Source organism: Silurus meridionalis, chromosome 26 (genome assembly GCF_014805685.1).
Source record: "Silurus meridionalis isolate SWU-2019-XX chromosome 26, ASM1480568v1, whole genome shotgun sequence".
Classification (NCBI taxonomy): Eukaryota; Metazoa; Chordata; class Actinopteri; order Siluriformes; family Siluridae; genus Silurus; species Silurus meridionalis.
In genome coordinates this window covers 15,139,989-15,156,043 of record NC_060909.1, presented here as the reverse complement: position 1 = coordinate 15,156,043, position 16,055 = coordinate 15,139,989, and the positions used below count along the sequence as shown (strand labels likewise).

General features: G+C 40.4%; 1 protein-coding gene across 1 annotated transcript in view; it reads left to right on the top strand.

Annotated features, from left to right (window-relative positions):
• Positions 1–14,161, top strand: part of LOC124379760 (low-density lipoprotein receptor-related protein 1B-like) — a 201,326-nt gene extending 187,165 nt beyond the window's left edge. Inside the window, 9 exon segments of the mRNA XM_046840329.1 lie at positions 633–797; positions 923–1,084; positions 1,549–1,723; positions 2,074–2,178; positions 7,299–7,375; positions 9,720–9,816; positions 10,608–10,758; positions 11,439–11,543; positions 13,350–14,161. Of these exon segments, the coding sequence (XP_046696285.1) occupies positions 633–797; positions 923–1,084; positions 1,549–1,723; positions 2,074–2,178; positions 7,299–7,375; positions 9,720–9,816; positions 10,608–10,758; positions 11,439–11,543; positions 13,350–13,478 (1,166 nt within the window). The 3' untranslated portion in view covers positions 13,479–14,161.
• The last annotated feature ends 1,894 nt before the right edge of the window (positions 14,162–16,055 follow it).

Sequence of the window (16,055 nt, the reverse complement as noted above, 5' to 3'; positions counted from 1 at the left end):
TATCACAAGACTCTATACTTAAGCACCTCAGTTTATTTGTAAAGACTCGAATGTGACTCTCAGCACACTGATCTATTAATAGAATGATATGAATGACTCAAACACTGATTGATTTATATTATAATTATAATGAACACAAAACCTTAATTTAAACGAATAAAACATTTTTGTAAATGGGGTCACGTGTGTTGTGGTGATGTTATTCCTAACATATAGCGTTCAGCAACGTGTCTAACAAGTAAGCACAACAGCTCATGCTGCTTCTCCATTGCAAACACACTGCAATACATACTATACTGCGTAGAGAGTATCTGTGATCCTGGTGTAAGGGCGAGTTTCACTACAGAGTCTAAACCACAACTTTAATCACAAATACTCCCCTTTAATCTCAGGAAGAAAAAAAAAATCAGGATAGAAAATAAGGACTGGATACTGTCTATGTTCTCAAAGAGAAACCTCATTCATCCCTTCACCTTTATCCATAAATATTTATGGTCTCTGATGATGATGGGTCTCTTCCATCCTTCTCTGTGTGGAAAAAACATGAGTTTATATTGTATATACGCACTATTCTGTGTGTATTTTCAGAAACAAACCATAAAATCGTGTTTGTATGTGTTTATGTGTTGCAGTTGGTCCGTGCATGGCAGTGTGTGTGAATGGGGGGCGATGTGTGTTAAATGAGAGAGGACAGGCACGGTGTGTGTGCAGGTCAGGGTTCTCAGGGGATCAGTGTGAAATCGACCACTGCACTGGATTCTGTCAAAATGGAGCAACGTGTTCTACTTCTTTAACAGGTAACACACTGGGCACAAAGGTAACACACACACACACCCACACAAACACACATACACTTTTTGTGTCTCTTTTTTTGTCCTGTATTGTTCCTTCTTATTTTCTGTCTCTCTCTCACTATCTGCAGGAATTCGTGTGTGTCGGTGTGTGTTGGGATTCTCTGGGGTAGTGTGTGAGAATAGTGTATGTGATGGATTCTGTCTGAATGGTGGATCATGTGGTGTTACCACCGGCAACCAGCCGTTCTGCCTCTGTGCTGCTGAATACACCGGAGAACGCTGCTCTAACCGTGAGTCTGTCTTTTGTCTGTCTTTTGTCTACCTCCCTGTCTGTCTTTCTTCTGTCTGTATTTTGTCTACCTTCCTGTCTGTCTGTCTTCTGTCTATCTTTCATTTACCTCCCTGGTTGTCTCTGTTTCACATCCAGTGTCTTTGTTTCTCCCATAGTGTCTCTGTTTCACTCCCAGTGTCTCTGTTTCTCCCACAGTGTCTCTGTTTCTCTCCCAATATCTCTGTTTCTCTCCCACTGTCTCTCTGTTTTACTCCCACTGTCTCTCTGTTTCTCTCCCAATGTCTCTCTGTTTCTCTCCCAGAGTTTCTCTGTTTCTCTCCCAGTGTCTCTCTGTTTCTCTCCCACTGTCTCTCTGTTTCTATCCCAGTGTCTTTTCTTATTATTTACGAGTATTAATGCACATAAAACTGTGTGTGTGTGTGTGTGTGTGTGTGTGTGTGTGTGTGTGTGTGTGTGTGTCAGATATCTGTCAACATTACTGTGTGAACTGGAGGGCGTGTTCGGTGTTGAGCACAGGTCATGTGGAGTGTGTGTGTCCAGAGCGTTATGAGGGTGTGAGGTGTGAGACGGACCGCTGTGTCCACTGCAGGGATGCGCCGTGTTTCATCCACAATGCCACCGGAGACGTCTTCTGCAAGTGAGTACACCTGTGTGTGTGTGTGTGTGTGTGTGTTCATGCCTGTAATACAAATGGAGTGTATGGTGTTAAACAGAGGATGTGATTTTTGTCCGGTGTGTAGTGAGCATTAAGAGTATATTCATATGAGTTTATGAGTTTTCCATTAAGAGTTTATAGTGTTTTATTTTATTCATTTTCCCCAAATATTATATTTTTTATGTAATATTTCATTATACATTATGAATTATGTTTTTATATTGCTGTGCATACAGAGTACTTACAATATGTAGCAAAGATTTAATAAATGATTGTGTGTGTGTGTGTGTGTGTGTGTGTGTGTGTGTGTGTGTGTGTACACCTGTCTGCAGCTGCTCCAGTGGGAAGATTGCGTCCAGTTGTCATGTGTGTGATGGTTATTGCTATAATGGAGGAACCTGTCACCTCGACTCGGAGACATCGCTACCCTTCTGCCAGTGAGTCTGTCTTTTTTATAAAGTGTCTCTGAATTCGCTTTACCCTGAAGACACTTTCACTGTCCATTTATGGAGACCAAACAACCAGGTAATCATGTAAGAATGATTCACTTCCTCTGTGAATGACTCCTGCATCTGTGAATGACTCTTGTGTGATTTGCCTTTGTCTGTAAAAGAGTCTGTTGTGATTTACCTGTGTAAATGACTCAGTGGTGATTCGCCTGCATCTGTAAATGACTTCTGAATGTGTAAATGACTCTTGTGTGATTTTCTTGTGTCTGTAAATGACTTTTGGGTGATTCACCTTCATCTGTGAATGACTCTGGGGTGATTAATCAGCATCTGTAAATGACTTTATTAATTGACATATAAATCGTGGTAATTAAGACTTCTTTCTAAACAATGGCTTAAATGATCAACATGCATTTATAAATAACTCTCAAATAGATTATTTTGTATTTAGAAATGCCTAGTATGTCTGCGCTCCACACCCTTTTTAGTACCACGGACCATTTTCCAAAAACAACAAATTTTTCCACAGAACAGGCGCAGGGTATTGGGGTACAAACACATAAATAAACACAATAATGTGCTAATTTTAGCGATGCATAGAAAATAAACTGCGTCTGAATTAAGTGTGGGAAATTGGAAGTGCTCATAGTTAAAAAAAATAAATAAAATAAAAAAAGTAAATAAAATGGAAATAAAATAAAAAAATATGTGTGGCCTGCCCCTAAATGGCTAACGGCTAAATCCACAGCTCGGTGTTTCAGAACCCCTGCTTTAAGTGATTACCTTACCATCATAAACAGTTCAAGTGATTATCCTGAATTCTTTAGTAAATATATCAGACTCATACACAATTCCCCTGATGAATAAATTATATTCACATACAATCCTCAAGTGATTTACGTGCGTTTTGTTAGTCTTTGTTTGATTAACTGATGATTAGATTAGTGTTTGTATTTATAAAAAAGATCCCTGGATTGATTATCATCCTTTATACAGGACTGCTTACGTTCATAAAGAGTCCTTTAGTTATTTCCAGTTGTATATAAATTTGTCAATTTTATTGGAATATTTTATGTAGTAGATTTCTCTAGTAAATGTCATTTTTTATTTTTATTTTAAAACAAAAATGACTCTTTGGGTGCTTAGTAGAGTCATTAGTAGCGTCTCAAAAGTGCACTAATGTTACGCAAACATGGTTCCTACGTAGGGAAATGAATTAAATTAACCAGATAAAATTAGAGCGAGAAAATAATCATTTAGCCCTAAATTGATGAAATGTGTGTGTGTGTGTGTGTGTGTGTGTGTGTGTGTGTGTGTGTGTGTGTGTGTGTGTGTGTGTGTGCGTGTGCCTGTGTGTGCGTGTCGTGTTTGTGTGAGAACAATGAGATAGTTGATGTACACTTTCTCGAACACATTCTTTTGTCTGAATCTCCTGCTCTCTTCTTCTTTTTCTGATCTATTAGACTATTCAGTTTTTTAAAGATTAAAGACTCCATCGTTTTTCTCCTGTTTTCTACATTCTACATTTTTTTACTCTCTGTCCAGTCATTCATCAGCCCACACTCACACACCTGATGCCACGTTTCTGTCTATCCACATTAATGTTCTTCCACTCCCCACCCCTCTCTCTCTCTCTCTCTCTCTCTCTCTCTCTCCCCCCACCTCACTCTGCACGATCTCTCACTATCTCCCCCTCTCTCCCTCTCTCTCTCCCTCCTCTCTCCAACCCCTCTCTTTCTGCTCTCTCTCTCTCTCTGCACCTTCCCTCTCTCTCTCATCATTAAGTCTGGGGTTTCCAGGAATAAGAGCGTTCCTATTTGTATGCAGATGACTACAGCTTGTTTAGCAAAGGTTAAAAGGCGTTAATGAAAAGGTGGAGAGATTGTGAAAGACCTGTCATGATTAGCATATTAACAATAAGAGCTTTTTATCTCAGGTTTGTCACGTCCTGTTGAAGCTTTCATTTATTTATTTTTTTATTTCTTCTTCCTTTTGTACACCTTTCTGTTTTTAGTTTTTTTTTTTTCGACAGTGTTTTTTGCTCTTTTTAGTTTCAAGGTTCTGCTTCTCATATGAGCGGCTTTCCACTTTTAAATGTCATTTAGTGTCTCAAGGAGAAACTCTGAAAGCTGTAGGATGTGCTTTTGTGCCGCCTATTCAACATGGACGTCGGGCTAATGGATCGAACTCTTCATGCCGGATCTGTATTTCCGCCATGCTTTTCACACGCTAATCTTACAGCTGTCTGACACACACAATTATAGGCTATAGCGCTTCTGCAGCCACTCTTCCACCACACACCATCTTTTCATCTTCTTCTACATTCTGCCTCATATTTACTCTTTTCTCACCACCAGACGATAGTTCTCAGTATTCCTTCTTTAAAAAAGTTTATTAACAGGTTCGGGGTTGTTTTAGTTAGCATGATGTTTTACCGAGACATGCTCCAGAGGAGAGAGAGTTTCTCAGTCTGAATAAACGACTTATCAACAAAACAGCTGTAAAAATTAAATACAGATAATAAAACAATGCCAAGAGTCTTCTGGACAGAGGAGTTTATGCTCAGAAATATGTTGTACATGATGCAATGATTTTTATAGCTGCTAATAACAGGAAGATGTAAATAGAAATTGATAAAATTATAGCACTGGCTTTTATTTTATTTATATATAGAGGTAAATGCTTCCCACTGAGGGGTCGGCATCGTGCTGTCCCAGAGAGGCTCTCTCCCGTCGTCTGAGTCTGGCCGAACAGAAGTACCCCTTTGGTGAACGGGAGCTCCTGGCTATGAAATTGGCCCTGGAGGAGTGGCATCACTGGTTAGAGGGGGAATCTCTTTTTGGTTTGAATGGATCATTGGAACCTGGTATATCCGCTTACAGCCCAACATCTTAACCCTCGTCAGGCTCTCTGGGGCGTTTTCTTCGCCAGGTTTAAATTCTCCCTCTCTTACCATCCGGGATCCAGGAACAGAAAGCCCGAGGCTCTTTCCAGGCTGCACTCACCGGACAAAGAGGGACCCCATACTTTCCCCTTTCATCACTGTGCATGCCCTGAAACTGGACTTCGAGGAAAGGGTTATGCTAGCCACCGCTGACCAGCCGGTTACTGGGAGTTGTCCTGTATGTAGCGGTTGCAATCCCAGGTTATTCAATGGTGTCTCTCCTCTCCTCTGTTTTGCCAACCTGGTGCCCCCCACACTCTAACCCTAATAGGTTTTGCTGGCCGACCATCCAGAAAGATGTCTAGAACTTCATTGCCACCTGCCCTACCTGCGTTCAACACTAGAACCCTGGTCCAGTGGGATTACTTTATTCGCTCCCAGTGCCAAAATACGCCTGGTCACCCATCTCCCTGAAATTTTTGTCACAGGTCTTCCCCCTTCTGCTGGATACACAGTCATCCTTGCTGTGGTGGATCGGTTTTCCAATATGGTCTACTTCATTCCCCTTGCCTGTGGCTACCAACCCCCTCTTTTTTTTTTTTAGCCCTGTTCCCGCTGCTGGCACAGTTGGAGGAAGGCATGCATGGCTCTTCTTAATACCTCTCATAGCTATGCCCGTTGGGCCAACCAGTGGCACCACCCCACTACCGGATTGGCCAAGGGGTATGGCTATCTACTCGGGACCTACCGCTAAAAGCCATGTGCCGTAAGCTACCTTCCATCTCTCTTATCTCAGACTTGTCCAAGCTTGTTCCTTCTCTATTGCTCTGTTTACCAGTTATCTGACTTCTGGACTGTTTCTTTAGACTATGCTCTTTCTCTGCTCGTCTTGGTCTCATGGTTTGGTTTTTTGTAGTTGTTTATTCTAACCTTGGACTCGTTGCCAGCTTTTATTTGTTCATAATCTTTTGAACAGTGGGAATTTTACCTTGCTCTATGCATTAATGAAAGACTGTGCATCCTGCATTTGGGTTGTTCCAGTCACTCCCTGACATTAATGTACAGAAACAATGTAGAGAACTGCAGAAACCCGGGTGATGTGATGAAGTGAATATCGCTGCTTCTGCTAGAGATGTTGTGTGTGGGATGTGCAGTTGTGGCTACAGTGAAAGAAGGTGTGTTACATTGTGTTTCTTTATTTAGTAATGACTCACTGTATGAGAGTCCTGTGTGTGATGCAGCGCTCTGTTCTACTGCACATCTCTATAATACTGAGTTTTTCTATAGATGTGGAGTGAAATAGACAACCTGATACTTATCTGAACAGCTTCTAAACTTCCAGCTGAATAAGTGTAATGGAGGAAACTGGTGAGGATGTGAAGAGCTTTCGTTGCTGCCTTTTTGCTTCCTGTTTATCACGTCTCAGCACTCAGGCTTTGGGTGCACGACAATGTGCCAGCACTTTTTTTCCCTTTTATCATGCAGACCCTCAGTGTGGAGGGACATGGCTTTCACAGGAGGAAGGTCAAAGTCCTAATAAGTTTAGAGTGAAGAGCACTGCAGACCTGCTCTGTCTCGAGCACATGCGTGACATTTATGGGAAAATTATGTCGCTTTAACATCCTGAGCCCCCGCTTCCTGTTTCTCCCTGATTGCGTGTGTACCTGGTTTAAATGTTCTGTACTCTGGTGAGTAAAGTGGGCGTGGTTTAAATGTTCTGTACTCTGGTGAGTAAAGTGGGCATGATTTAAATGTTCTGTATTTGGGTGAGTAAAGTGGGTGTGGTTTTAATGTTCTGTACTCTGTTGAGTAAAGTGGGCGTAGTTTAAAAGTTCTGTATTTGGGTAAGTGAAATGGGCATGGTTTAAATGTTCTGTACTCTGGTGAGTAAAGTGGGCGTGGTTGAAATGTTCTGTACTCAGATGCATGAAGTGGGCGTGGTTTAAAAGTTCTGTATTTAGGCGAGAAAATTGGGCATGGTTTAAATGTTCTGTACTCTGGTAAATAAAGTGGGTGCGGTTTAGATGTTCTGTATTAAGGTGAGTAAAGTGGGCGTGGTTTAATGTTCTGTACTCGTATGCATGAAGTGGGCGTGGTTTAAATGTTCTGTATTTAGGTATGTAATGTGGGAGTGGTTGAAATGCTCTGTATTTAGGTGAGTAAAGTGGGCGTGGGTTAAATGTTCTGTTCGCCAGTGAGTAAAGTGGACGGCTTGTGCTTTCAGGTGCTCAGTGAACTGGACTGGATCGCAGTGTGAGAAACCTACAACCAACAACGACAGGAGTGACATCGTCAATGGCAGTGAGTGTCTACCCCCAACACACAGATACACACACTCATTCATCTAACCCCCATACAGTTATCTACTTACCCTACCACCTTTCCACCCATCCATTCATCCATTAATTCTCCTATCCACCAGTCTATCTCCACCTCCACTGCATCATCCGTCTATCCGCTCATCTGTATAGCCGTCTATCCACATTTTTATTTTCTGCTCAGTGTATTATATAGAATTATAGTGTTATTGCGCTCTTTTCCTCTCTCTGTGTTTGGTTTTTTCATTGTTGTTATTATTCTGTAATGTCTCATGTCTTGACCCAATCCTGACCCTCGCTGACCTGCAGCCGTCCTGCTGTTGGAGGTTTCTGCGGGATGGTTGTCATTTCAGCGTGACATTTCTGGATCTCGGATCCTTCTGAGATGCAGCCATGATCACGCTTAGATCAGCACTAGGACTTTCTGGTATTTAGAAGGAAGGTGATATTTAACAGGAGTTCAGAGTGTGTGTGTGTGTGTGTGTGTGTGTGTGTGTGTGTGTGTGTGTGTGTGTGTGTGTGTGTGTGAGTGAGAGTGAGTGTGTGAGAGTGAGTGTGAGTGAGTGTGAGAATAATTCTGCAATAACCTTAAAATCAGCTTCTTGTTTTTCTCCTGGTGATTAATGAGGGATTTTTCCCTCACCCAGCACTTACTCTCTCATCATCATGGTTTTCTTCTCAGGGAAATGAGGACAAATATCATGTGAACTTTAAGTAAGATTGATAGACATATAGTGCTGTGTAGAAAAGACGTGTCCTGTCCCGAGTAATCTTCTTCTTCTTTTGGCTTTTCCCATTAGGGGCGCCACAGCAGATCATCCATCTCTATACCCCCTGTCCTCTACATCTGCCTCTTTTACACCAACCACCTGCAAATCTTCCCTCACCACATCCATAAACCTCCTATTTGGTCGTCCTCTTTTCCTCCTTCCATCCATTCTTCTACCAATATACCCCATGTCCCTCCTCTGCACATGTCCAAACCATCTCAATCTCAACTCCCTCACCTTGTCTCCAAAACGTCCTACATGCACTAGTAAATAAATCACCATCACTCCCAACAAAAACCTCAACATCTTCAGCTCTGCTACCTCCAGCTCCACCTTCTGTCTTTTACTCAATGCCACTGTCTCTAATCCATACAACATCGCAGGTCTCACCACAGTCCTATAAACTTTCCCTTTCACTCTCACAGATACTCTTCTATCACAAATCACTCCTGCTATCACTCTTCTCCACCCTGCCTGCACTCTTTTCTTCACTCCTCTAACACACTCTCCATTACTTTGCACTGTTGACCCCAGGTCCCTGAACTCCTTCACCTTCTCCACCTCTTCTCCCTGCAACCGCACCCCTCCACTGCCCTCCCTCTCATTCACACACATGTACTCTGTCTTACTCCTACTGATCTTCATTCCCCTTCTCTCCAACGTGTACCTCCACCTCTCCAGGCTGTCCTCAACCTGCTCACCCCTCTCACCACAAATCACAATATCATCCGCAAAGATCATAGTCCACAGAGACTTCTGTCTGACCTCGTCCTTCAACCTGTCCATTACCACTCCAAACAGGAAAGGGCTCAGAGCCGATCCTTGATGCAGTCCAACCTTCACCTTGAACCAGTCGGTCGTTCCTACTGCACACTTCACTGCTGTCACACTGTCCTCATACATGTCCTGCACCACCCTCACATACTTCTCTGACACACCTGACTTCCTCATACAATACCACAACTCCTCTCTCCACCCTGTCGTATGCTTTCTTTAAATCCACAAACACACAATGCAGCTCTTTCTGACCTTTCCATACTTCTCCATCAACATTCTCAAAGCAAATAATGCATCTGTGGTGCTCTTCCTCAGCATTAAACCATACTGTTACTCACAGATGTCACCTCTTCTCTCAGCCTGGCTTCCACTACTCTTTCCCATAACTTCATGGTGTGACTGATCAACTTTATTCCCCTGTAGTTACTGCAGGTCTTCACATCTCCCATATTGCTATTAATGAGACTCAGAATTCAGACGTAGCTACAGATTGAGGAATAAGATGTAGCTATTTAGGTTGTTAAGCTCTATAGCTATGGTTCTGGAATACAATATCTCCATTCATATCCAAATCACCAAACATAGAGCTGTCTGGTTGTAAAGAAGATCACCACCATGATGTCATCAAAAAACCTCACAATTTCTAACACACTGTCGTCTCCATCCTCCTTTATTTTACTGTCTTTTAGTACATATCAGGACAAAGTCAGATGATGTCTGGTGTCTTTCTCGTGTGTGTGTGTGTGTGTGTGTGTGTGTGTGTGTGTGTGTGTGTGTCAGTGTCAGGGAGCATTGGCATTATTGTTCCTCTAGTTCTGCTGGCTTTAATCATCACCACGGTAACAGTGGGTCTCCTCATCTGTAAACGGTACCAAAGGTAGAGTTTAACACACTAACAGCTAATAAACCACACACAGACAAACACACATACACACAAAAATAGACAAATACACACACAGAAACACACACACACACATACACAGATAATATAGAACACATTGGAAATAAACTTTACCCTTACCTACTAACCTGATGAATCTTCTGATGTGGACTAGTTTTCTATGCCAGCGCAGTCTGCAGTGTGTTGTTAATTTAAAACCTGCATTTCATTGGCTCTGTACATGTACCAAGCACAATGACAATAAAGTTTATTCTAATCTAATCTAAACTAATAATCAGTGTTTCGTGTATTCATGAGGAACACGGTGCATGGTTGTAAACCTCTGCTTCATGTAACAGCTGGAGTTGCAGTCTGAGTCACGCTTTAGCTGCCCATTGGCTTTCATAAAAGAGACACAGAGAGTTTCCGACGGGTGTTTCTTTCTTTATTTCGCTCGTGAAGAACACCATTAAGCTTTAGTTTGCGTAGCACCGTAAAACTCGCTCCGCTTTATCAAAGGGAACCAAGATGGAATTAAGCAGAATTTAGCCTCTATTCATTGGAATACACACATATATTAATGGACTGTATAGGAACATGAATCCCCGCTCTTTTCTCTCTGCTGATCTAATTACCTTTGCTTTACTCCCCCTACTGCATAACCTAACATCCTCAAGAAAAATTTAAAGTGACACAACCATATACGGTCATTTACATTGCTGTGTGTGATGTATACATGTATAATACAGTGGTGTGTCTATGATGAGTTATGTATGTTGTGTGTTCAGGGGGAAACGTGTTCAGAGGCAGCCGATGGCTAATGGAGGACTAAATGTGGAGATTGGAAACCCATCATACAACATGTATGAGCTGGAACATGACAGTCACATGGATGTGGGGGAAATCCTGCACCCCAACTTCACTCTGCACCCACAAAAGGTTACACACTATACTACTATCGGATAATAATCATAATCATAATAATCATCATTATTGTAAAAGTTCATATTTGGAGACGGATGATCCGCTGTGGCGACCCCTAATGGGAGAAGCCAGAAGAAGAAGAAGATATTAATAAGTTCATATTTAATTATTATTTTGTTGTTTAGTTTTTTAATAAATATTATTAATAATATTAATAACTGTGTGTGCTTCTGCTGTACTTATTAGAGTCTGTCATTTTAGATTTTTATATTTTTTTAACAATTCGTTCATTCTGATTCTCATGGAATGTAATTAACAATAATAATAATAATAATAATAATAATAACAATAAGAGGAAGAAGAAGCAGAAGAGTAATTTGTTATTTAAGAGATCAGGTAGTTCACTAAGCTCCAGTCAGAAATAATTCTGAATAATGTGTAACAAGATCCACAGCCCAGTCTATGCTGGTTCTCTGGTTTCCTCCCAACAGCCAGTAACATTAGGGTAGGTCAGTTACCCCCTCAGTGTGTGTAAAGTCATGAAACATTCTACCAGGTGTTATTTAGCTTCATGCAGTATGTTCTGGAATGCACTCTGGATTCAGCATGCTGAATAAAACAGAGCTTTTACTGAACACAACTGAAGGAATTCTCTTTCTCTCACACTCTCTGTATCTCCTTGTTCTCACCTATAGGGATGGTGTGTGAGGTCGAGTGAGTCTCAACTTCAACCCAGTCACACTCTGCCATTAAGAACTCTCCCTGTGCAGCCAGTCCCCAAGTCTTTTATTCCAGGACAGGTGATATCTTTCTCTCTCTCTCTCTCTCTCTCTCTCTCTCTCTCTCTCACCCCATATTCATTTCATTCCTAGTTATCCTGACCCTTTTACTTCCTCCATCTTGTGTCCTGATTTATTACAAACCAGTGATTGATTGATTTCTTTTTAAGTTCTGTTTCATGTATTTAAACCTTTAGAAATTGTTTAACAAGAAAAAGTTACATATAAAAAGAAATCAGATCCTTCATGGCAGAGAACAACGAATCTGCAGACTGTAATGAATGTAATGAACGTTTTACTGAATGTAAAATCACACATTTAATTGGGGTTGCTCGATTAAACAAAATATAGAAAATAGAAAATATGTATAAAAGTGATCGTACTATAAAATCTGATAAATACACACACATGTATTTACTGCGATTCTCCAAATGATGTCTGTTAGGTTAAGATAAAAAAGCGGAATCAGGGAATGTAAAAAAAAAAAATCTACAGCATCAATTATCATCATCATCATCATCATCAAGGAACGGACAGTACATTCTTTACAAAATGGGTTCTTTAATAGATGATCGAATAGATAATACAAGTTCTTGGCCTCCTGCTTGTATACAGCATCTTTCTGTTGGAGGATTGTTTAGAAGGTCAGCTGTAGAACATGTAAAGGAGCTTTGTGACTTTGTGACTTTAAAATGTAGTGAAGTTATAGTAAACATCTGCCCACATAGAAACACTCCAGTAAAGTACAGATACGAGAAGAAGCTACTCAAGTACAAATTTACATTTACTTCATTACTGTCCATCACTGATTTAGTGTGATGACATAAAAAACCAATATACTCGTAAATAACAGCAAGAAAACTAGAGTTAGGGTTAGGGTTAGGGTTAGGGTTTTTATTAAACCGCAATCCAAACAAAAAACGTATACAAACGTCTTCGTTTTAGTGAATCAAACACTTTGAGTGTGAGCAGCCTGATCACTGACAACAAACAAATGACTCAATTCAGGAATTCAGGTAACAAATTTAATCATTTGTATAAATATTCATGTAAGTATTATATATATTATAGTTAATTCTAATTATATTTCTGCATGTATTAATGACCAGCAGCTTAACTCTAAACTAATTTCAATAGTATGATGTTTGGTAGCTTGCGTCTTAAGGATTGTCCCAACTTTTGACAAGTGCTGATTTAAATGTAGTTTCTGTTTGTGTTTTTCAACTTACAGTAAGCGAACCAGGATTTGAGGAATATATATATATATATATATATATATATATATATATATATATATATATACTGTAAATATACAGCATATTGTATCTATATATAATCTGTATTACCTGTAGTGTTTGTAACGCTTAATAAATTAAACTCGGCATTGACTTTAACTCGCTACAGGTTTGTGTAAAACTCAAGAAACAAAAGTTTAATATCCCTTACTATCTGATTTATGTCTCTGTCTTTACAAGTCATCAGAATTTTTTTTTATAGGCCGCTATAAAAATGTGTGCCCCTGTGTATACACAAGAACCATGCAAGGATGCTTGCTTCAGTGTTGCCACCCCTCATCATTCTCATGCCACCCTTTTACCACCTCATAAATCATTTTCTAGATCTGCCCCTGTGGAGTTCAAAGCAAATATGATACTGATTTAGGGGTTCAGTTCACTTTCATTGGATTTATTCTTCATCCATTTCTTCACCCATATTTATTGATCCATTTCCCTCATCCCTTCCATCTCCATACGTTTCCTTCCCCCAGTGCAGAGTGTGTTCAGTAATGTATGTAAAAGTGTTAACTCGGTGCTGTTGTGTGTGCAGGCGGTGAACTTCTCCTCCAGAGCTCACACAGAAGAGCGTTCGAGCCATAACACACTCATCAGGCTGAGCGAGAGGAGAGACGTCTTTCCCAAAAAACTGGGGGGGACAATCCGTGAAACGGCCGCGTGAACTGAGCTGAACACAGAAATCCTGCTTTTTACCGCTAGACTTTACACAGGAGACTTTTTTGTATAACTGATCAGGTCCTTAGAAATCTGTGCCATATTTATGTTGGGACTTACTTTACAACTGAGCTGCTCACGTTCCGCTCCAAGACTGTTACATAGGGTTACTTTTGTTCAAAGCACCTCGACCCCCTGCCTTTCACCTGCCAGTCCTCATCTTCACCTTCACCCTGTGAATGGAATCCTGGGATCTTTTTTCTCCATGCTGCTCCTCTTTAAATCCACCAATGATGGTGAATGACGTTCTCCTCCCAAACGTGTCCACATCACGTGTGTGTGTGTGTGTGTGTGTGTGTGTGTGTGTGTGCTGAACCTCCTGATAAGGCATAGGAGCGATTCACAGCACCGTGCCTCATGACCCTTATACACACACATTAATACCAAATAATATTTTTATTTTATTTTTGATATGTCTAGGCATCTGTGCAAACAGAATTCATTCACTGATTAATCTTTATCACACTAGTGCTCTTTATATCTGCTCTCTAAAAGGCGTCTGTTCTAAATGCATTGAATTTGATTTCTCATTTGATATATTTATTTGTCTTCGTTATTTATTCGGGTGATTTGCGTGGAAATGGAGTAGTTTTTCAGTTGAAATGCATTAAAATATCTGTTACACATTTAGTGATGTTTCATTTCAGGTCTTTCTTCATGTTAATTTATTATCCAGTTAAAGCAGCTCATGATTTTTACACAAAATCACCTTTGCATGGAAAGTGGAAAATAAATGTGACTCCTATTTAGGTGTAGACTTGTTAGGAATTAGAAGAGGAAAAAAAAAATTTTGCAGGCATGCAGTTTGGCCCAAAGTATTGGGACACCTGACTTTTCCACGAATATGTGGTTCTTCCCCAAATGGTTCCTAAAAACTCTAAAACACACAATTGTATCAGACGCCTTTGGATGCAGGAGCATGAAATTTTCCCTTTATTTGAACTAGAGACCCAAACCTGTTCCACCATAACAATGTGCTTGTCCAACAAGCCAGCTCCATGAAGGTCTGCTTTCCAGAAGATCTTCTACTATAGAGCTCCAACCCTCCTCATCTAATCTACATCAGTACCTGACTTTACTAACACCCTTGTATCTGAATGAGTGTAAAACTCCACAATATCTAGTGGAACATCTTCACAGAAGATTAAATGTTGTTGAAGGCAAATGGAGACTAATTAAGATTAAAAAAGTTTCACATATGCTCATGTGTCCACAAAAAGGTGTCTGTCCATATAATGTATCTCAGGTGGCAGAAGGTGATCTTTAACTCCATATGAATCATACTTGTGTATGATCTCTTCTGGTGAACGCAGAGCTACGTGACCTTTAAGCACCACTCGACATTACAGACGTCATGCTTTTAGTTGAGGGTGTTTATTAGACTTCTATTATATGTAAATTAGAAAACGGTTGCCATTTAAAAACCTTTACCTGTTCAAGCACCTCGGAGAGTTTTATAAGAAACAGAAACATGAAAATATTTTTTACACACATTTTAGACACATTTTATGAGCTGAATAAGCTCATAACCCCCCGAGGACACGGCAGTGTTAATCACACATTATTATTCCAATCCAGCATGTAGAAGCTCTACTTGGTTTTGATGATGAGCAGGAGCACGGCGTCCATCTTTATCTGATTACTAACTGGAGTGATTAGACTGTAGTGTGAAAACACAGCTCACAAATCTGCGCTTTCTCAAGAACTAACTTATTATAACAGCAGTAGCACATTAATATTTCTAACATTAATCTGGTTATATTCTGTTAATTTCAGAGTTCTATCAGGATGTTATATGCAGTTGTACAAAAGTTTTTGCGTGCTTATCAAAATCAAAAACGTTATTTAGAGTAAATTATTGTCTGTGTAAGTTTCTCTCTTTCTCTCTCTCTCTCTCTCTCTCTCTCTCAATGAACCAGGCCAGGAGAAACCTTGCAAAACCGAAAAATTCACAGTGGACTCGAGCTGGCAGAGGCAGGCACAGGGGTGCAGTGTCGTCGCCAGGACACACTGGTCACTACACCAGTGCAAGGGGACGGAGCGACGTGGAGATAGAAGTTTTTAATCTAATCTAATCTCACAGGAGGAACCGTTAAACGTGTTTTAAACATGTTTTATATGGCTAAAGACATGAGTTTTTAAGAACCACCAAGTGGCAGAAGAACAAATCAGTAGAAGAGTTTTTCTAAACCGTAAACAGTATGTTAATGATATAAAACATTTTAGAAAAGTAGGAGCCTTTACAGGTCAAAAAAGGTCTTGACAAAGCGCAAATCAAAGTTTTCTTTTAACAGTACACTCTTAATGTCACACGAACCATTGCCAGATCTCTAAAAGCTCTGGAGATAGAGACAGTGGAACTCCAGCGTTTAGAGGCCACAGGTAAACAAGGGCATATTAAAGCCCTCAAAAACAAAAAATCCAAAATGAACGACCTGCTGGACACAACAGCACAGGGGGCGCTGGTCCGCTCATACTTTAGAAGCATTACTGAGATGGATGCTCCTTCCAAGCCAGGTATCGG